General features: G+C 37.0%; 1 protein-coding gene and 1 pseudogene across 1 annotated transcript in view; one reads left to right on the top strand and one right to left on the bottom strand.

The window, feature by feature from the left end:
• The window catches only part of LOC139188038 (altered inheritance of mitochondria protein 32-like), a 46798-nt gene extending 43001 nt beyond the window's left edge, over nucleotides 1–3797 (bottom strand). The window contains exon 1 of the mRNA XM_070804999.1: nucleotides 3523–3797. Within this exon, the coding sequence (XP_070661100.1) occupies nucleotides 3523–3668 (146 nt within the window). The 5' untranslated portion in view covers nucleotides 3669–3797. The remainder of the gene's footprint in view (nucleotides 1–3522) is intronic.
• Nucleotides 3798–7465: 3668 nt separating this feature from the next.
• On the top strand, nucleotides 7466–22863 carry LOC103442784 (pleiotropic drug resistance protein 3-like; annotated as a pseudogene).
• The last annotated feature ends 1364 nt before the right edge of the window (nucleotides 22864–24227 follow it).

Genomic DNA, 24227 nt, shown 5'->3' with positions numbered 1-24227 from the left:
GTCAGTGAAGAGAATGTTGGGCAAAACTTGGTTACTGAGTTCTCTGATCAAGAAAGAATGACAGGTCAACAGGATTTTGATCACACTCCTCTCAAGTACAGAAACATTGCAGAAATATATGAGAAGTGTAATCTGTGCATTATAGAACCCGAATGTTTTGAAGAAGCTGCCAAGGATGAATCATGGCAGAAGGCTATGGAAGATGAAATCTCTATGATTGAGAAGAATCATACTTGGGATCTTGTTGATAGACCATTTGATAAACCAATCATTGGAGTCAAATGGGTTTATAAAACAAAACTAAATCTGGATGGCTCAGTGCAGAAAAACAAAGCACGGTTAGTTGCAAAAGGTTACTCTCAGAAACCTGGAATCGATTTTAATGAAACTTTTGCACCAGTGGCAAGACTTGATACTGTGAGAACTTTGGTGGCCCTTGCTGCACAGAAAGGATGGAAATTATTTCAGTTAGATATAAAGTCTGCATTTCTAAATAGAGTGTTGAATGAAGAGGTGTATGTGGATCAACCATCTGGTTTTGTTATACAGGGCAAGGAAGACAAAGTGTACAGGCTCAGGAAAGCTTTATATGGTTTGAAACAAGCTCCAAGAGCTTGGTATGAAGAAATAAATTCCTATTTTGCAAAGGCTGGATTCCACAGAAGTCCGAGTGAAGCTACTCTTTATATCAAGACATCTCACAGTGGCATTCTCATTGTGTCACTATATGTAGATGATATTATCTACACAGGAAGTTCAAAGGAGATGATAGCTGAGTTCAAAGGTGAGATGATGAGACAATATGAGATGACTAATCTAGGATTACTTCATCATTTCCTTGGTCTTGGGGTATTGCAGACAGATAATTACATCTTCTTGCATCAAAAGAAATATGCAAAGACTTTGCTTGAGAAATTTAGACTTAGGGATTGCAAGCCGGTTGCAACACCATTAGCTATGAATGAAAAACTTACAAAAGTAGATGGAAGTGATCTGGCAGATGAAACTCTATATAGACAAATGGTGGGAAGTTTGCTATATTTGACAGCAACAAGGCCAGATATTATGTTTGCAGCAAGCTTATTGGCTAGGTTTATGCACAATCCTACTAAGAAGCATATGGGGACAGCTAAGAGAGTTCTGAGATACATACAAGGCACTGTGAACTATGGAGTTGTTTATGAGAAGGGAAAATGAGCAGTGTTGGTTGGTTATTGTGATAGTGATTGGAGTGGAAGTGAAGATGATATGAGGAGTACATCCGGCTATGCATTCAATCTTGGTTCTGGTGTGTTTTCTTGGGCCTCAATCAAACAAAGCAGTGTTGCTCTTTCAACCGCGGAGGCAGAGTACATCAGTGCAGCAGAAGCTACTGCACAGGCCATTTGGCTAAGATTTGTACTCTCTGATTTCGGGGAAGAACAAGCAGAACCAACTAAGTTGTTGTGTGATAATACTTCAGCCATTGCCATATCAAAGAATCCAGTTCATCATCACAAAACCAGGCACATTAATCGGAAATTTCATTTTATCCGAGATGCACTTCAAGATGGTGAGATTGATCTGGTATACTGCAAGACTGAAGAGCAGATTGCAGATATATTCACTAAAGCTTTGGCAAGGGATCGATTTGAATTACTGAGGACAGCTTTGGGAGTGATTTCAGCACATCACTTAGAAGGGAGTGTTAGTTTATAAGTGTATTTGCTGAAATGTAATAAGAAGTCAGTTAAATATCAGCCCTTGGATCATAGTCCAAGTGTGCAGCTAAGATGTAATCTTAGACTAAGTAATTCCTGCCCTTGCTACATGTGCTAAGTGTGTGCGAATGAATGAAATGCAGAGACCTTTCTTCTACCTCAAGCTTAACTCTCTCTTTCTCTAAAAATTCTCATTCTCCTCTTCTTCAGTACTCATAGATTGATTGGAACTTACATACAAGATTACAGTCTGTATGCTAACAGATTATGCAGGACACTGATGTTGGGGGAGAAAAAGTTGATGGGATGAGTACAACGATATTGAGGCTGGTGGAGGAGATGCTATCAAAGATCAGCAGTGGACGATGATCTCGACCAAACTCTGAGCTTTTCTATCTACGAGTCTAGCAGGCAAATAAAAAACAATAACAAGAGCTTAGAAAACACCACATCAAAGCAGTCTCATAAAAAATCCCACTATCAAGATAAAACCATTCAACAGTATATTGGAACAACAAATCAGTCGTGCACGCAATCAACTACGGAAAGGAATAGTGAATATTTTTGTAACTGTATATGGCTTAGCTTCGGGAAATCATCCCACCCTCCAAAAATGAACGTTTAGTGTAGCTACCATATTCTCCTTTCATATAAGAGCTTATTTAATTGACGTTATAACATCTTTCTACAAAGAGAAAAATATAGGGCCTCTGCACCCGTGGCAGAACCCGACATGGATTAGAGTACATTTCAGCCTGACCTTCTATAAAAGCTATAGGCCACAACCATTGTTGCCACTGCTCCAACCACGGCAGTAGCTGCGAGAACATCACTTTGCTCCCAGTTCCCAATCAAGCTTGGCAGCTTCCCTAAGGCATCCTTTCTGGCACACGACTCTCTGGTTTCTTTCAGCTTCTTTTCCTCACTTCCACCGTTCTGCCCCAAACTTACTTCTTTGCAGCATGTAAATCCATTACTATTAGCACCCTGGCAACAGCCTGAAAAGTTCTCATTTTTCTGAATCTGATTGCCATTTTCTTGGAGCTTCTCCTTGATTTTCTTACTTTCTCCTCCATTTGGAAGCTTCAGGTCATTAATTTTTTCAGCTTCATCAGAAGATACTCCCATTTGGCCCCTGTAAGGAATGAAATTGAATTTCGTGTTCGGTTATTTAAAGATTCAACTCTAAGTTTCGTCAATAGCAATTGAGTAAGAATAGTTATGATCATGCTTAATACACAATTTGACAACAATTAATCAGAAGAACATTACAAATCAGAAACATATACAGGGTAATGACGTTATTGTTAGACCAAGTCAGTGTGAGACTCTTGCTTCCGAGACTTCAGGCAGTTGTGATCACTCTAAACTCTTATCCATGCAGAGTTAGCTTAGGTTACAACTCTTTCAAATGTTTGTTGTTAGCTTAGGTTACAACTCTTTCAAATGTTTGTTGTTTCTGGGATATATATCCTTTGTATAGTTTGTTGTAATTTTTGAAGTTTTGAATAGCCTTGTAAATAGGGATTGCTTTCCCTGATGTAATCTGAAATGGAATATAAATACATGCAGCCTCTCTTTGAAAAGGTATGCAATTGAAGTGAACTCTTGAGCGTTCTTAAGTTTTATAGTTATATCCAATTCGCTAGATCTGCTTCGCTAAAGTCGTTCATGATCTCCCTTTCCCAATATGCTAATCAAGCAATTCCGGCACATTGTCAGGAGTGACATAGCCATACCTGCAATGAATAATACATAATATTCACACTCCTTCATCTATCCCAATATGATAAATTTGAAATTATTATGATCTAGATATTACCAATGGCCTGTTATGCTTCCATCTGAACCCAGGCTGTAGATAATCAAGTTTCCAGCATATTTGTGGCCTTCAATGTAAGAGCAAGCAGTAACAAATACATGATTCGTCAATCCTCGCAGCTCAGCCTCCTCTTTGAACTTATCCATGAGGACAGGTCCACAAACACCACATCTATTATCTCGACTACCATGTGCACATACAAATACATGGGAACCAGTCAACGCCTCTTGCACTCCGAAAGCCCATGGTTTGTCATTCACAAAGTGGCTGATCGATCCAAAACATCTTTTTGTTGGTCCGAGGATTGGGGAAGGCACGCATACCAAAGTGTACGAAGGAAAGTAAGTACAACGTCTGTGCTTGTTTTGTCTTAGATTCTGAATTTCTGGTCTCTCAAGTTTAGCAATTTAATATGATGCCCTAGATCTTGTTACATATAAATGCAAAATTGAGTTGGGTTTTTGCAGAACTAATCAAAGATCAAAACTTGATTTGGTGTTGTGCAATTATGGTGTTTATGATGACGAATATGTGTTTTTCGTGTCGAGTTACAACGATGATGTTCTGTTCTGTTGTGTTCTTAATCTGTTTGTTTGTTGCGTTTGGTTTGTTCTAGATATAAGAATCAAAATGTTGCTGTAAAAACTGTTCATAAACCCCAGAGCAGGTGAAATTTTTAGTTGTGACAGGAATACAAGTGGTATACCACGTGTTTTAATAAGAATTGTGAGAAATTTTATTTTTTAAATTATTAATTTTTCAGCACACATATCACATCATTTGTCTAGTGACACGTGATGTACCACCTCATGTACCGATCACATTGAAAAATCTCTCCCATAGCAGATTACCAAGAGAGTAGCGCAGTTTGCGAGGGAAGTGGCAATGATGTCGAAAGTGCAGCACAATAACTTAGTGAAGGTTGTTGTCTAGTTTTCAATAAGTATCTGTGATTACTAAATGGGCGTATTTGCAATATCTGATGGGGGATTTTTAACTTTGTGATTCTGAGGTTCTTTTTGTTTCTCAATCAAAGGGGCTAGCTCTAGGATTACTTTTTGCTCCACACTAATCACTTCTTATTTGAGTGATGACCTTGAAAATGTTTGGTTTAGATCATCGAAAAAGGAACGTATTAATTTACTAACTAGTTACCTCTTACATGCTACCAATATTCACACACGCACATAATTTAGAATATTACTATTGAAGTCTTAAGATACTATAATTACTAAGAAACTCTAATTAAATTTTTCTAACGGAGTAACTATTGATAAAGAAACGACAATTTGTATGGGCTTCCATGTTTTGAGTTGCAAGTTTGGTTGTTTCGTGTGATTGTATATAAATTAGAAGATCAAATTTGACCGTTAAGATGATGATTGTATTAAAAACGTGATTGTATTGTAGTCAATCTCATGTAGAATTTATGTTTGTGTTTGAGTGAATCATGCCTATGTGAAGTACGTTTTTTTCATAAGTTAAGCATGCCTTATATGTGAAGCACATCTTTCTTATGAATGTAGCATGTCTCATATATGAGGAGCGCAACTCACATAGCTTTAGCCATAAACTAATACTTATACTAGACCTTTTTTTATTCTTTGATGGGATAATGGAGTAAACTAAATTCTTGAATGAGTGTATTGTAGCTGGAAGAGGGTTGGTTATTATTGCAATTTATAGCTCTTGATGCCAAATCCAACTATTTATATAACTAAACCCAACCCTTTCTACTGCATTTGAGACGTAATAAATATCCTTAAAGAACTTCATCCCGAGCAAAAAGAAAGAGGCAAAGAGATCGATCGGATATAAGTCCAACAAGTGTGTGAAACTTCCAATCACCTACTACATTGCCATCATAAACCAATTCAATTTCCAATTACAATAAGCTCTTTACTACATTGCTATTGTAATTCGTTGTAATTGCAACTAGGTATTCCTGTTAACACCAACACGTACTACAACTTCAACATTTTATAAACATCATTGGAATCAATGTCAAAACACGTAGCAACCGACATACCTTGAAATCATCATCAAACATGTAGCAACCTCTAGTTGAAGTTTCCTCACTTGAATCTGCAAGGCTCCAAGTTTTCTAGCTTAGGGATTTTTTGTTAGTTCATAACCTAATTTCTAATGAGGTTCGACTTCGAAATTAAAATTAACATTGTTGTTGTACGATAATGTTTTGCATAGAGTGAAATTATGATATTCTTGCTCTTACGGGAGAAAGTCAAGAGATTCATATTTTACTTTTTTATTTTAGCTTCTCATGTCATTTTTACTTTTTTTCTTTAGCTTCTCATGTCATGATAGCAACAGTCTAATCACCTTAATCAGGTCACTTGATAGCAAAAGTCTAATGGCCTAAAACATGTCGGACAATATTTAGACGAATATGTATTTTGTCTGGTATCAACATGGAGAGAATAAAAAAGCTGCTTGTTACAATGAAAATGAACGCTAAACTCAATTGTCTCGATCAAAGCGTCAAGCAGGAAATTAAGTAATTGCTTTGTTGATCACAACAGATGATCATGCCAGAAAGTCTTATTTTTTCTTTCCATTGAGAAAATATATTATGTTTTACGAACCTATAAAACCAGTGCAGTTGGTAATCGTAAGTGATAAAATAATATCAATGTGACAAAATTGATAGCTAGTAGCACCGGTCCACAATGAATTTTAATTAGTCCAGCCCCGTTGACTGTCGTAAAACTAATAAAGTAATAACTTTAATAGAAAACTAGATTAACATCCTTTCACAAAATTCAATTTAAAAAAAAACCGAGTGTAAGATCTAATATTTAATTTTGATCCTTTGACTTTATATTCAACTCAGCAACTTTCCATATAGGAGTTAAATAGTCAATTAATTAAAAGAATTATTTTTGTTTGTTCCTAAATCGCCCTTTTCCTATGATTTAGCTAATAAATATTGACTATTAGGTCTTTGAGCTTTCATGTTTATTTTGAAATCAATAAAAACAAATATTTTTACTAAATGTCTATACGGGTTGCACAATCAGGTCTCATTTATGAAGAGGAACATGTCCAACTCACATACACACTTCTCCTTTATATTATCTCTTATCTCTCTCAATTGTATATTCTCATGATTCGTATGTTTCTTGCATTATGGAAAAGCTAAGGCTAGCAAATCTATTTTTTACTTATGAATTGTGTTTATTCGTGTATGATAATTTTTTGTCTATGGAGATTGACAAGTACGTATTTTTAAATCTATGATTTGTGTACTGATATGAAGATACATGGAGTAAAGTTTGCATACCGAAATTACGTACCTATGTTTATGCCCTTATACTTCCGTACCTATGTCTATGCATTTATACTTCCGTACCTATGTTTATGCCCTTATATTCTGTACCTATGCCTATGCACTTATACTTCCGTACCTATGCCTATGCACTTATACTTCCGTACCTATGCCTATGCACTTATACGCTTATACTTCCGTACCTACGCCTATGCACTTATACTTCCGTACCTATGCCTTTGCACTTATACTTCCGTACCCATGTATAGCACTTTGTTAATGTACTTAAAATTTTTATGGGTGTTCTTCTTTTTTCTTATGGAGATGGGAATTGTGTTAGTGATGATGTTTTGCTACTCTTTTTTAATGTATTTTTGTCATATCTTTCACTATTATGTTCACAATTAGTCAATATAAAAAATTTCATTTATTTTCTTGCACCTATTAGTACTTTCCAAAAATTTTAAAATTTTAGAATTTTGATTTAAGTGTATGAATGGGAGATTTGAGTGTGAAAGTCAATTTCCAATTTTTAGCCTTAATTATTAATTGAATATGTGGATGGCAAGTTTGTAAATAGTATATGTGATAAAGGCAATTAAATATGACATGTCGTTAAGATTTTAAAATAGGGACTTAAATTGGATAGAGAAAACCATGCAGGTTATAATCTAAAAGTAATCTTATTTAGGTCCTAAAATCTAAAAGCCCCTAACTTTAATGTAATGTAATTAGCAGCAAACTAATAAGATTCTTTTTCTAATCTAGAGATGTAGAGCTCGTTTGGATGTGATTTTAAAATTACTGAAAACGTTTTTTGTGAAAATGTTTATAGAACCAATTTTTAGTAAAAATGTAAGTAAATCCTAGAAAAGCACTTAAAGTGCTTCCTGGAAGAAGCACATAACTGATGCTTCTTGTATAAAGCACTTCAAATGCTTTTGGAACCCAAAAACATTGTTTGTAAAAGCGATTTCAATCATTTTAAAATCACATCCAAACGAGCCAGTAAATAATGGCAAGGGTGAAGAAAGTTGGTTCCACCATAAAATTAATTGGCAATATAGAGAGTAGTCAAACCTCTTATACGTTCATGTAAGGTTCATCCTCCCATCAATATGAGACTCATTCTCAACAGTCCCCCTCACGTGTAGCGAATTTTTAAGCCTAATGTGTGAGAATTTCCAAGCCTAATGCATAGACAACACAACGGGCTCACATGGACAACACAATGGGATAGTGTGGCTATGGGGATCGTGTGATTGTTTGGCTTCACATGAGGGACAACCTGCTCTGATACCATAAAGAAAGTTGAGGTTCCACCTTAAAACCAATTGACAATATACGGAGTAGCCCAACCATGAGCCCATGCAAGGCCCATTCTCTCATCAATGTGAAACTTATTCTCAACATATCACATTTTAAAACTATATTGGTGTATCATCTCATATGATAAGTGATGCCAACATAGCATTAAATAAGGGGAGTTTTAACGAAACACTCCCGGTGCTATTCACTTTTAACGAAAAACCACATTTTTACCTTTTTTCTGGTACTATTCACTACACCTTTATTTTTCATTTTTCATTAAAACTAAAGTTTTTTTGGACTATTCATTAGTTTTCCTTTATATAAATTCATTAATTGACGTGGCATGTACACATTACTTGCCATGTCCACATTGGATAGTACACCAACGTACTACAAAAATGTAATCTCCCTGATATTTTCCTACATATAATACAATTTTTTTTTAGAAACACATATAATACATTTTAGAGACATAATTTTCTCACAAATTTTGTCTTTAGCATCTTCTGTACCATTTTTACTGAAAAAAAAGTATCTTCTACAGATAAAGGAAAGAAGGACATAAAAACCACATGATATAAATAAAATAAAATAAAGAATAAAATAAAATATAAATGCCACCTTAAGCATAGATATATTGCCATAAGGAAATGAATTCCGAATACGCTCCCCTTTTTTAAGATGTTAGATTGAATAAATGAAAAATAATAATGACTAAAATTAAGAAGAGTGCAGAAAGTAAGAAAAAAATGTGTGCAGAAATTATGTCCAATTATCATATCTTAAGAGAAATATTTTAGTGTGTCATGAACACGACTGGGTACACCAAAATCATAATACAACTAGTTAAATTTTTGTATTTGATGTACCCAACCATATTCCTGGAACAATGCTCACATATCTCAGGCCATTTTGATACTACCTCAGCATTAATGCATACGACACAAACTTTGTCATATTACTAACTAAAGTCAACGCACTTTTATGTATATATTAATTGCTTCCACATACGGTATCATCATCAACTACATTGTAACGTACTTGATTATATACTAGGAAGGTGAAGCTGCAACTGCTAAGCTAAGCCTATGCACCAAGACTCCCTTGGGATCGTTGGAAACCCTAATGGATTTGGCAGCGGAGATAGGAAGAAGCGTAAGGTCCTCTTTCCATCAACACGCATCAAGTTTCAGAAGCACTTCAGATGTGAGATCCATCAACGACAACAACGACGATGAAGTTGATTTGCAGTGGGCTACAATCGAAAGGTTGCCAACGTTTGAACGTCTTAGAACCTCGTTATTTGATTGTCGTAGGAGCAATGCAGATCAGCAAGCCGATGAACAGGGTAAGAGGGTGATCGATGTAACAAAGATAGGGGCCCTAGAACGCCGGGTGTTCATTGACAAACTTCTCAAGGAAATTGAGGCAGATAACCACCGTCTCTTACACAAACTCAAAGAAAGAATAGACAGGTAAATTATAATTAGACCGATCTGTTTATACATCAATTGTCACAGGCTCCAGTGAAGAATTAATCTATAATCACCATCACCATCACCATACTTATTTGGTTTTTCAATGCTGCCATTTAACAATTATTCTTTTTATCCCCTATTTTCTTTCAAATATATAAACTTGATCTAGTAAAAAAATATTTAAACAATACTTTAAGATATATACTATATACGTAAATACTAAATTTGTAAACTTACTTATTTTTTTTTTTTTACAAATAATAAGATAAGTTACACTAGATGCATTTAAATTACGGAGATGAAAGAGAGTTTTTTGAATTCGGAACAAAATAGGTTGCGGGTTAATTAAGGAAGAAGACCACCCATACACCGGGGCTATTAACTACTTTTACACTGTGTTTAAACTATTTAAATAATATTTATATGAACTTTTCAGTCCAACATAGAAAACAACCATGGTACAAAATCAAAATGAGTGAATTCTCAATCCCGATAATATGGAAAACACTAATGAGGATCTTCTTCAGATCTTTTTTGTGAGAATTTTAAGAATCTTTTAATCACATTCATTCATTGTATATCATGCGATCAGTTTTCGTTAGGTACTGTTTGTATTTAATTTAAATAAAAAGATTTACAATAATTTCTGATTGCACAATATATGATGAACAAATGTGATTGAAATATCTCTGATATCCTCACAAAAAATATCCAGAGACGATCCTTATTCGGAAAACCAGATACTTTTGCTGTTTGCGTCAAAGTTTCACAACAAGAACTTTTTTTTTTTTTTTTTTAAATCGTCCATCAGCACTGTTTTAATAAAAACTTGCGTCCACAATTTGTTCCCTTAGCTGGCGCATGCTTGTTTTTGTGCATATATTAAATCACCTAGAGGTTAAAATATAGAAAAATGGCTTATCGATTAAGTGTCCGACGACTGACCTTTTGCAATTTTGTAGAGCGGGATTGCAATTACCGACAGTGGAAGTTCGATACCAAAATATTTTTGTAGAAGCAGAATGCGAAGTAGTTCAAGGAAAACCCCTCCCCACACTATGGACTGCGCTCAAAAGCATACTTTCTGTAAGTGTTATATTCATCTATATTTGTATCTAACCAAACTTCGAATGTGTACGTTTATCTTACGTTGCCGGTCTCAAACCCAAATAAAGAAGGAGAGGAGGGCGTCTGGTAGTCAACAGTCAGCACTCCGAATTTATGATATTAATTTGTATCTAATCTGCCTAATTAAGGGAGAATGATCTTTCTTGAAATTAGGGTTCCTAAGATAATTTATACATTATGTGCGTGACCAGCCCCTTGAAAGAGAGATTTTTCAGTGTGCCGGTAACACGGCCGGTACACATGTAGCAATACAATTGGTTGGAAACTTGATTTTTTTTTTCATCCAATTACATTATCACTGACACACCCCGATCCTAGAATCAAGGCATGCTGGCCGTCACATGAGCATGACATAACCATAAGTGCGGTGCGGAAGCAAAGATAAGAGAATTACGAGAGAATAAAAACCAATTACTAGTAAGAATGTCCAAATAGCATGCTAGAGAGAGAGTTAAAGTGTGCAACACACATAAACAGAGCTTAAACAACTAGGTGCAGTCGAGTAGAACTATAATTAAGTTACAACACCCGCAGGTGAGTCCTACATTAGGGAAGTCTGTCGGAACGTCGAAGAAAGCCTCGTGAGTCACCAACTGCTAGCTAGAACCTGGAGGGGCGCAAAACAAATTGAGTGGGTCAGTAAAACAAAGTTTTTCGAAAACCTTTCGTTTAAAACATTTCTAACCCCTCGCTGTAAAACCTGTATACTTTCCCAGAAAAATAGCATAATAACATATAGGTTTTCAAAATTCTCAAATCATCAATCTTTCTTGAAAACCAGAAAGTATGCCATGTCAAAACTTTCAAAAACAGTTTGAATGATGCATGAGTATAACAGGTGAAATAATGAATTAACCGGAGACCCTGCAGTTGGTCCTGTTCGGTTAATTCTATAGCTCAATATCAAATCCATCCGGAGTCACCTCGGTGACCTGTACGGCACTACACTGTAGATAAATCGAAACTACCTGAAGTAGTCTGTACGATGAGGATGGTGTAATAATACGCTCTAGTGCTTCTCTCATCAATCATCTGTGTACACAATCTAAGGTCACCTATCAGTCAGAACCCTCTCATGGTCTGTACGACATGTCGGAACCCTCTATGGTCTGTACGACATGCACCTACTTGGATCCAAGGTGAGCGTGCGGTGCGAGGTGAAAATATAAGCACTAACACCATGATTGCAGGTTATGAGCTATCAACATAAACATTGCACATGAATAACATAAAACTCACCTGACTTACCTGTGCGTCCACAGCGCCAATTCACATATATATATGCATCAATTATCAATTCATATACTCATATATGCATGCATGGCATTTTAGAAACATACTTTCTTTAAAACTCAATTTCTGGGAAATTTGATAGCATATAGGTAAATACAGAAAATACTGCCCACTCACTGATAAGTCGAAGGGTCGTAACCCCCGTGACGTCCCTAGATGCGCTCGTCCTCGGGATAGGTGTCACCTATATGCGAAATAACTATAAAAACGTTATTTAAAGCACATAACCAATAATTCGCCATAACTTTCTCATACGGTGCTCAAATTGGGTATATGAATATACCACGGTGATCTACTCGACGTCATGGACGTCGACATATTTTTAGATTAATTTTTTGACGTGGCACGCACCCCCACGCGCCAGGGAAGGCACGGGTCCACGCGCACCTTCTTCCTCGCGAGCTCGCCGGACTGGTTTTTCCGGTGGCCGGAAAACTGGGCATTTTTCAAATGCCTTGTTCTCCTTCGTTTCTCAACCATTTTCTTCGTATTTTATATCAAAATGAAGCCCTCAACATGTAGTTTCACGCTATACTACTTTAAAGCTCTAAAAACTACGAAATCTCACCGGAAAAATTCCACAAGAACCGGCCAACTTTGAACGTGGTGATCCCGACGTCCAAAACTTCCAAACGAATGTCCCCGAGCTTCCTTAGGACCTCACTAAGCTCACTACAAGCTTGGATTGTCCTAAAAATCAACCAACATAAAGTTCATGAATAGTGCCAAATTCGGACCTCGAGATTTCAACGTGAAAACGAAGGATTCCTTACCTGAAAATGGTGTCTTTGAGTTCGTAGAGTCTTCACGAGCACAATGGTGCCCTTGGCACCTTCGATCCGTGAAGTTTCGGGGTTTGAGGGTGTGTCCGTACGTTGAGGGTGAGAGAGAGAGTGAGAGACTGAGAGAGAGTGTCGAGAGGGAGGAGAGAGACACGGGGGAAGGAGAGAGAGAGGGATCCTGCGTGTGGTCCAACCAAAACCACATAAACATACATACCTACTTAATTTATTCCAACTTAAGTAAATTTCCAAAAACTTAGGAATTAGGTGCATTAATCCAAATATATCACACACACGTACCTTAGTGACCGTCAAGGGCACTTTCGTCACTTCACAATCCCGTCAATAGTACCTCCGGGACGGGCTGTGACAATTACACTTCGTATATTGGGCCATGTTCTGGACACAACAAAATTTCTCCCCAGGAAGTTCAAATTCTTCGACTGCATTCCAATTAAATAAATCGTGGTTTTAATTTGTTAAGTTAATATAATTAAACATGGATACTGTCCCACTTAAATAATAAAATTGAAATTAATAACAATAATATTGACGGGTACTTGAAAAAATTCATATTTGTTTTTTTTTTTTTTTTGTCGAAAAAAAATCATATTTCAGAGTTTGTAGTACCTGCAATGTTCTTAGTATTCCTATTGCATTTGCAGCACGTGATGCATCGTGCATGCCAGGCATATATAAAGAATAACTTTTTTTTTTTTTTTGGAAACAGAATCTGAGCACCACAAAATTGCTTTATCATTCAACTTCTACTCATTAACAAAATGGGAACTATTAAAAGCATGCACGGCTAGAGAATGGCTTCTTATGAAACGTAACTCATTTGTTCATGTATTCAAGTCGGTGCAGGTAATGAATAACCCTTGATCTATCTGAATCCTAACTCATTTATGTCACGCTCCCTCACCACTTGAATTATTTCATTCTACAGCTTGTAGTCGTTGCGCTGGTCACAATGACAGTGTTTTTACGCACATGGATGGATATTGACGAGGTCCATGCAAAGTACTACATGTTAGTGTAACTTGATTTCAATGAGAGTTTTAATGAAGATGGAGTTGTACAGAAAACACACGATGAACAAAGGTTGGAGAAAGCGAACGGTTTCTTGTTCTTCTCTCTGCAGAAACTTTACAGAGGAATATTGCTTCTCTTTTTTCAGAAATGAGCACTCACGTGCTTTACATTAACTGAAGGTCCTTAACTTGGGACCACACAAACTACTACATTTCATCCTAGACACACATCTCTCTAATTTCATGGATCTACCAACACATGGCACTCATGGCCTTTTTACAAAACTAGACATTTACACTTTGCCTCATTCTGCACAAGTGGATTCACCAATTTAAACAAAACTTATTCTAAAACATTTCAGCTCAAATACTTATAGTTCAACACTCCCCTTTAAGTTTTGAGCTGATTTCACACCAAGCATATCTCGAAGATAGTTGAATCGATCCTTAGACAAAGCCTTAGTAAATATGTCTGCCACCTGCTCATTTGTTGGACAGTACACCAAATCGATTATCCCTTCCTGGAGTGCATTCTTGATAAAATGATACCTTCTGTCAATGTGCTTGGTTTTCTGATGGAAAACAGGATTTTTAGTAATTGCAATTGCTGCTGTATTATCACAGTGTACTGGAGTCGCTTCAGTTTGCATCTCACCAAAATCTTCAAGAACAAATCTAAGCCAAATGGCTTGAGCAGTTGCTTCAGAGGCACTGATGTACTCTGCTTCTGCTGTAGAGAGTGCTACACAATTCTGCTTCACTGAGGCCCATGAGAACACTCCACTGCCAAAGGAAAATGCATAACCAGAAGTACTCTTGCTATCATCAACAGATCCTCCCCAATCACTATCACAGAATCCGATTAGCATTGCATTCTTTCCCTTTACATACTCCAAACCATAATCTAAAGTTCCCTTGATGTACCTAAGCACTCTTTTGGCTGTTCCAAGATGTTTATTTGTAGGACAGTGCATGAATCGAGCTAGAAGGCTTGCAGCATACATTATATCTGGTCGAGTTGCTGTGAGATACAACAAACTTCCAACAATTCTTCGATACTGTTCCTCACTTGCTGAACCACTGCCATCATCTTTGCATAGCTTCTCTGATGAAACCAGTGGTGTAAACACAGATTTACACTCATTCAAACCAAACTTATCTAACAAAGAACCAGCATACTTCCTTTGATGGATAAATATGCTTGTGTGAGTTTGAATCACTCCCATACCAAGGAAATGGTGAAGGAGCCCCAAATCTGTCATCTCATATTTTGTCATCATGTCTTCCTTGAACTCCTTCAACATCTCAGTGCTATTCCCAGTATACACTATGTCATCCACATAGATTGAAACAATCATAATTTCTCCTCCCCTTGCTTTGATGTAAAGAGTAGCTTCACTTTGACTTTTCACAAACCCACAGTGAGCAAAATAGGTATCAATTTCACTATACCAGGCTCTTGGTGCCTGTTTTAGACCATACAAAGCTTTATAAAGCTTGTACACCTTGTCTTCACTCCCCTTGATCACAAAACCATCTGGTTGTTCTACATAAACTTCTTCTTCGAGTACTCCATTCAGAAAAGCAGATTTCACATCTAGTTGGTATAATTTCCAACTTTTCTGAGCTGCCAAAGCAATTAGAGTCCGAATTGTATCCAGTCTAGCTACAGGTGCAAACGTTTCATTGTAATCCACACCTGGTTTCTGAGCATATCCTTTGGCTACCAATCTTGCCTTATGCTTTTGCACTGTCCCATCGAGATTAAGCTTGGTCTTGAACACCCACTTAACCCCAATTATGGGTTTATCACTTGGTCTGTTCACCAGATCCCATGTTGCATTCTTCTCAATCATTGACAGTTCATCTTTCATAGCCTTCATCCATGCTTCATCTTTGGCTGCCTCTTCAAATTTTTCAGGTTCCATAATACAAAGATTGCATTGTGCCAAGACATCATCTAGATTCCTCCATTTCAATGGAGTGTGATCAAAGGCCTGAGTCATTCTCATGCTGCTGTCCACATCACTTACAGATTCATGAGAAAATGCCAGATTTGGTGACAAAACATAATTATTTTCCTCTGGAGTTGTCTCTGATGAGATACATTTAGGCAGCACAGATAACTCACTAGGATTAAACACAGTTACATAGTTCTCAAGAGCTATCTTCCATTCCCAGGCTGCATTTTCATCAAACACAACATCCCTTGAGAGTATAAGCTTTTTACTAAGAGGATCATACACTCTGTACCCCTTTTCACAGGTTGCATAACCTACAAATATGCCTTTGACACTCTTTGCATCTAGTTTCTGTCTCAACTCATTTGGTGTGTGTACATAACACAGACAACCAAAGATTCTAAGATGTCCAATTCCAGGTTTTCGACCACTGAATGCTTCAAATGGAGTTACTTCTCCAAGAGCTCTTGTAGGACACCTGTTCAATATATAGACAGCTGTGAGTACAGATTCTGCCCATAAGTAGTATGGTAGTCCTTTGTCATGAAGCATAGCTTTTGCCATCTCAACCACAGCTCGGTTCTTCCTCTCTACCACTTCATTCTGTTGTGGAGTATAGGCCATAGATAACTGTCTTTGAATCCCTGCATCTTCACACAGTTTGTTGAATTCACAAGATGTGAATTCACCCCCTCTGTCACTCCTCAAACATTTTATCTTAAAACCACTTTGTAATTCCACCATGGACTTGAATTTTCTAAAACAGATCAATGCATCTGACTTGTATTTCAGAAAATAAACCCACATCATTCTTGTACAGTCATCTACAAGAAGCATGAAATATTTGTTGCCCGCAAGAGAATCATTCTGCATAGGACCACACAGATCTACATGCACCAGTTCTAGAGGTTTACTTGCTCTCCACGCTTGATTCTTTGGAAACCACTCTCTATGCTGTTTCCCAAACTGACAACCTTCACAAACTTCATCCATTTCTTCTAAAACTGGGAGACCATGCACCATTTCTTTGTTCTTAAGCTGTTGAAGACCTCTAAAATGCAGATGGCCTAGTCTCTTGTGCCATATCCAAGTAGACTTAGAAATACCTGCTCTCAGTACAACCTAATCATTTTGTATCAGTGTCAAAGGATAACATCTGTTCTTTTTCATTTCAACTTTGAGTACAAGACAATCCAATGAAGGTCCATCAAAGATACTACACATCTTTCCCCCAAATAACAGGTAGTAACCGTGTTCATCCATCTGCCCCACACTTAACAGATTTTCCTTCAACCCAGGTAGGTACATTACTTCTTTGACATATTTTCTGCCTTTGCTAGTGTCTATCACAAGTGTACCAAAACCTGCCACATTCATGAGTTCCCCTGTGGGCATTTGAACCTTGCCAACCACATTTGTCTTCATGTCTATCAACAACTTAGAATCCCCTGTCATATGGTTGCTACAACCACTGTCTACATACCATTCTCCATTCACTTTTGATTCAATGATTGTGCTATTTGCATAAAACAGGTTCACTGTCACCTCTACCTGATTAGCACTATTTGCCTTTTGCACTAATTTACCTACTGTGCACTCTCTAGCCCAGTGACCAAACTTTTCACAGTTATAGCATTTAGGTTTCCCTTTATACCTACACTCTCCAAAGTGAAACTTAGAACATACCCTGCACTGTGGTTTTGTACCTATATGTCCCATTGACTGTGCATTATGTGCAGGATTAGCAGGAAATTTCTGCTGAAACTTAGGTTTTGAACCCCATTTCTTGCCCTTGTTATTCCAATTTTTCTGAAACTGAGATGAACCAGATTGACCTTCACCCCTATCCTGCTCTTTTGAACTCACTGAGAAAGATGAGAATGCTTTCCCAGTAGTATCAACAGTATGCAGATCAAATCGTTGTTCTTGACTTTTTAAGATTGCAACTACTTCCTGCAACTCTACAGTCTCTAGACACTTTGTGTTTTCTATAACCAAACAGATAGAATCATAAGGTTTACTAAGACTAATCAGAACCTTTTGCACCAGTCTCTCATTCGACAGAGATTCACCAAATGTTCTCATTTGATTAATTAACTCATTCAGCCGTGTAAGATAGCTAGATAAAGACTCATCATCTCTCATCCTAGCATATTCAAACTCTCTCCTAAGATTATGCAATTTCACAGATCGTACCTGATCACCACCGTGATACTCCCCGTACAACAAATCCCATGCCATCTTAGCTGACTCGGCATTGGCGATTCGTGGGAAGATCTGATCCGAGACTGCATTCTGAATGATTCCCAAAGCCTTTGCGTCTTTCATCAGAACAGCTACCATTTCTTCATCATCCTTCGATGCTTCTCCAGCTTCCTTCTTCTTCGGATTGGAGGTTTCAATCCCCTTCTCTACCAGATTCCATAACCCAAGGGATTTGAATATCGTTGCCATTTTAATTCTCCAGAACTCGTAGTTCTCACCGGAGAAAACTGGAGTCCTCACTTCCGAGCCTCCAGATCCAGACATGTTTTGATCTGAATCGACAACGTTCACAGAGCTTCAAGAGAGCTTCGATTGAGCTCAAAAATACCTTCACAGATTTACGCCCAGATTGTTAGACCCAACCTGGCTCTGAGGCCATGTTAGTGTAACTTGATTTCAATGAGAGTTTTAATGAAGATGGAGCTGTACAGAAAACACACGATGAACAAAGGTTGGAGAAAGCGAACGGTTTCTTGTTCTTCTCTCTGCAGAAACTTTACAGAGGAATATTGCTTCTCTTTTTTCAGAAATGAGCACTCACGTGCTTTACATTAACTGAAGGTCCTTAACTTGGGACCACACAAACTACTACATTTCATCCTAGACACACATCTCTCTAATTTCATGGATCTACCAACACATGGCACTCATGGCCTTTTTACAAAACTAGACATTTACACTTTGCCTCATTCTGCACAAGTGGATTCACCAATTTAAACAAAACTTATTCTAAAACATTTCAGCTCAAATACTTATAGTTCAACACTACATGGGTTCTTTGTTTTATGCTCTCATTAGACTGATGACCAATGGGACTGCGGAGCTCTCAATGACTGTCTCTAGACTTGCCGTCTTCTACAAGCAAAGAGATTTCTATTTTTATCCTGCTTGGGCGTATTCCATTCCAGCTATCATTTTAAAGATTCCATTTTCATTGTTGGATGCTTTTCTTTGGACATCTATGACTTATTACGTCATTGGTTACAGTCCTGAGCCTGACAGGTTCTTCAAGCAGCTCCTTATTTTATTCCTTATGCATCAAGTATCAATATCGTTGTTTCGTTTGATTGCCTCATTGGTTCGGACTCCTACAGTAGCAGCAACCATCGCTCTCTTCACTTTAATTGTAATGTTTCTGTTTGGCGGCTTTGTGATTCCGAGATGTAAGATATTTCTCCTTTAACTTCATCCGAAATTTAAAAAAGCTACCATTTAATTAGTCAATCTAATAACCATTTCCAAATGCAGCTTCTCTGCCTGCTTGGTTGGAATGGGGCTTTTGGATTTCGCCTCTAACATTTGGAGAAATAGGTGTTTCAATAAATGAATTCCATGCTCCAAGGTGGACAAAGGTGAAGGAAGAAGTACTGTACTTTTAAATAATGAAACCACATCAAGGTAGTTTAATTTGTAGAGGCAGCTGTTTTGCCTCCTGAACTTTTGTTTACATCAATGCTTATTTACTGGTTGTTGTGACGTGCAGATTTTATCTTTGAATGTCACTATAGGCCAGCAAGCACTAGAAAGCCGTGGTCTAAACTTCGATGACAAGTTTTATTGGATATCAGTAGGAGCTTTACTTGGATTTTGGATGGTTTTTAACCTTGGTTTCACCTTTGCACTCAGTTTATTGAAATGTAAGTCTCTACCAATGAGACATTGAGATATGAAAGATTTGATAACTAACCCTGAATCCACTGAAGATCTTATTGAATTTGACCCTTTTCTTTCAGCTCCGGGAAGTTCTCGAACAATCATCTCTCACGAAAGGTTCTCTAAGCTTAAGGGAAAAGAAAATTTAGATGCTTCCTTCCAAGAAAAAGAATTAACTTGTGTAGATACTCACACAACTTCTGCATAACCTACGAGTATAGCTGTGATACTTCTTACTGTTCAATTGATCTTCAAATCATTTAAGAAATGTGCTAATTAATTAAAAATTATCTTAAATTGTTCAGGAATGGTCTTACCTTTTGAGCCCATAAGCATATCGTTTGAAAAAGTGCAATATTTTGTTGATACACCAAAGGTAACCACATTGTTTGTGAGTTCTTGATTCTGCAAGAATGTTGTATTTGAATTATAATGATCGGATTTCACCGTTTCTATTCAACAGAAATTGAAAGATCAAGGTTTTTCTCCAAATCGACTACAGCTTCTTCAAGATGTAACCGGTGCATTTAGACCTGGAGTTCTTACAGCTTTAATGGGAGTTAGTGGAGCTGGAAAAACAACACTGTTGGATGTCCTTTCTGGAAGAAAAACTGGTGGAACCATCGAAGGAGACATCAGAATTGGAGGGTACCCTAAAGTCCAAGAAACATATGCCAGAATATCCGGTTATTGTGAGCAAAGTGACATACACTCTCCACATATTACAGTCGAAGAATCAGTAGCATACTCAGCTTGGTTGCGCTTGCCCGTCCAGATTGATAGGCCTACAAGATCTGTAAGTTATTTTTTAAACTTACAAGGCATGTTGCATGTCAAACATAATATATTCATTTTACATGCATAGATAAAAAATAAAAAAGTTCTATGATTCTATAAGATTTCAAGATGATTTGAATTGATCCATCTATTTGTCAGCAATTTGTGAAAGAAGTTCTTCAAATGATAGAGCTCGACGAAATCAATTAGTTGGCACGCCTGGTGGTAGTGGGATATCGACAGAGCAACGAAAAAGACTTACAATAGCGGTAGAGCTTGTTTCAAATCCATCCATAATATTTATGGACGAACCAACCTCGGGTTTAGATGCTAGAGCAGCTGCTATAGTCATGAGAGTTGTGAAAAATATTGTTAGCACAAGGAGGACAGTTGTATGCACTATTCACCAGCCAAGTATTGATATCTTCGAAGCATTTGACGAGGTGATTGACTAGTGAGATTCTGTACATGAAACAGTTATTTTTCTTGTAGTAAATAAATAGGAAATAACATATCAGGTTATTCTTTGTACAGCTTATTCTGATGAAAAGAGGAGGACAAGTAATATTCAACGGGGAGCTCGGTCGAAATTCAAGTAAACTCATCGAATACTTTGAGGTAAAGTTATTTGATAACATGAACACTCTTTTCCTTGGTTTTCATATCTGATTGACTGATACACAGTTCAATTATGTAAACTCTCAATTTTCTCTCGCTTTCTGTTACAGGCTATTCCTGGTGCTCCAAAAATCAAAGAGAATTACAACCCAGCAACGTGGATGTTAGAGGTCGCCAGTTCTTCTGCAGAAGCTCAACTTGCCATAGATTTTGCTCATCTCTACAAAGACTCACACCTATGCCAGTGAGCATTACTACATTATCATATACAACATATGAGCTTTACTCAAACACTTCCACATTAAAAAATCCATTACATTGTTGAATCATGCATCTTACTGAATCAAACCCATGATTTTTTGTGCTATTCAGGAGGAACAACCAACTAGTAAGAGATCTCCAAATTCCAGAACAAGGCTCAGAGGAACTACATTTCTCTACTCGCTTTCCGCAAAGTGGGTGGGAGCAATTCAAAGCATGCTTATGGAAGCGGCATCTAACCTACTGGAGAAGTCCGAGATACAACCTGGGGAGATTGATTTTTACTGCAGCATGTTCTTTGTTATTTGGAGCACTTCTTTGGCAGAAGGGACAGAAAATGTAAGTCCATCAACTATGATAACCAAGTCTTATGGGTTCTATGAAGTCATATTTTAACAATTTATTAATATACCTACCATCTAAAACGCCTTTTTTTCTTTGTTCTGAAGAGATGGTGAACAAGATTTCTTCAACATTCTAGGAGCAATGTTCGTTTTTACTTCAATGCATGGGAGTCGGCAACTGTTCCTCCGTTTTGCCATTCGTAGCTACTGAGCGCAGTATTGTATACCGAGAAAGGTTTGCTGGAATGTACTCTTCATGGGCATATTCGTTTTCACAGGTGATCCTATTCCAAAATCATTCCTAGACCATATTTTAGCAATTCCAAAGTTGGATAATTTTACTAAAACTCCTATATTTTTCAGGTGATCGTAGAAATTCCATATATAACGCTACAAGCAGCTTTATTTTCGACGATTACATATCTGGCTATAAATTTCCACTGGTCACTCTACAAAGCATTTGGTATTTCTATACTACGTTTTGTACATTGCTCTGCTTCAACTTCTTCGGTATGCTGCTTGTTTCTTTGACCCCAACTTTTCAAGTGGCTTCAGTATTGGCAAGTTTCTGCTACACTATGATCAATTTGTTCTCAGGATTCCTCATACCTGGACCAGTAATCAAACTCTTATCTTTACTTGCTGAACAAGAAACAATTTTGCATACTAGTGGATACGGAAACCCTAAAAAAACTTAACTTTGACTTTCTTTCCTTTTGCAGAAAATTCCTGTATGGTGGATTTGGGGTTACTGGATTTACCCCCTAGCCTGGTCCCTAAAAGGTTTTCTCACTTCACAGTACGGCGATCTGGAGAAGGAAATAGTAGTACGTGGAGAGCAAAAGGCAATTGGCGCTTTCTTAGAAGTATTTACGGGTATAACTACAACGATCTAGGAGTCGTAGCAGCTGTTCTTTTTGCATTTCCACTAGTCTTTGCATTAGCTTTTGCAGGTGCAACGGAAAAATTAAACTTTCAGAGGAGGTAATTATAATTAATAACGTCTTCCAACCTACTGAAGTTGCAATGCATCCATATACTGTACCCACTTCAACTAAAGTCAGTGTTGAAGGAATGGGATCCCAGCTGCTTGGCCTCATCAAGATTAGTGATTCTCTGTGTACAAGAACTTCTCTGTCTGAAATTCCTTACTAGTGCCTTATTTTTTGCTTTACTGTCTCACAATCTTCATTTCAGTGTTTGTCCAAGTGTTTGTAGTAATTTCTTTATTCTCTTGTGTAGTTTTTTCCTCGCTAATAAAAATTTGGCACATTATTAATGAAATGTTTATTTAGAACGAGATAGTTCAGCAATAGGAATTCACTTGACTATTTTGGTTCCATACGCTCCATTTATACGACATCAACACATTAACATTTACTTTTCCACAATCTCACAACAATTAATAATGATATTGTGTGCAATTATCGGTCGATATGGAGCTTGTGGCCCATGTTTATGACTAGTTCTTATCGTTTTTGAGCTTATATGTATCAGCCTTACGATGATTAGCAGGTCATTTTGTATGTCTATATTTATTTATTCTTATATTTTTAAGTCATTACCAAGGCTGTTTGTTTTAGCTCGTTCGGTCAGCCTTGATATATAAAACTGACATATCACCAATCTTACAAACGATATGGATATAGTACTCAACAAAGCCAACGTTGTCATATATTAATCGAATTTATTTGCCTCGTTAGTCCTTTCTGTGTCTAAATAAACTCTTTTGACTTTTGCACAACTGTCTTCCACCTACTGAAGTGTGCTTTTTAGGTTAGAGGTGGCAAATTAATTTTTTTTGTATTTTTAATAGGTACACGTTTAAACGCGTTTAATTTAATGTGTATTTTTTAGATTTGTCTTCCAACTACTTAAGTGTACTTTGCACGAATTCAGATTCTCGCCGGATCTTTTTTATGAGAATCTTGAGAATTCGTAAATCATATTTTTTTCATCATATTAGAAATTATTTTAAATATTTTTATTTAAAATTAAATACAAACAGTACCTGATAAAAATTAATCGTATGATATACAATAAACGAACATAATTTACAAATTTCTAGGATCCTTACCAAAAGGATCTGGAGAGGATCCTGTTGCCTTTTGCGCAACCGTCTTCCACCTACTGAAGGCCATACCTTCCACCTCATCCATCCAAACCGCCTTTTTAGGTCTGTTTTCGGGCAAGAGAAATGACTGACGTAACAAAATAAAACCGCACTTGTGATTTGGTTTGGTTTGGTTTTGTTTTTTTGTTTTTTTGTTTTTTTTTGTTTTTTGTTTTTTTTTTCTTTCCTTTTAAGGCATCTTAACATATGGTTGATGAGTTCGTTCAAATAGTCAACTTACCGCGTTCTTTGCTTTCAAGTTTGAGATTGTCGAGTAAAGTCAACCGATTTGTTAACTTCTTCAGATAATTCCAATTTGAGGGCACCTATAAACTTCCATGAATCTTTTGTACAACATGCCAGCTCGAGTTTATGGCACAAGCGAGGGTAAATTTAATTGG

This window comes from Malus domestica, chromosome 09, assembly GCF_042453785.1.
Source record: "Malus domestica chromosome 09, GDT2T_hap1".
In the NCBI taxonomy this organism is placed as follows: Eukaryota; Viridiplantae; Streptophyta; class Magnoliopsida; order Rosales; family Rosaceae; genus Malus; species Malus domestica.
This window is presented reverse-complemented; position numbering and strand designations above follow the sequence as displayed.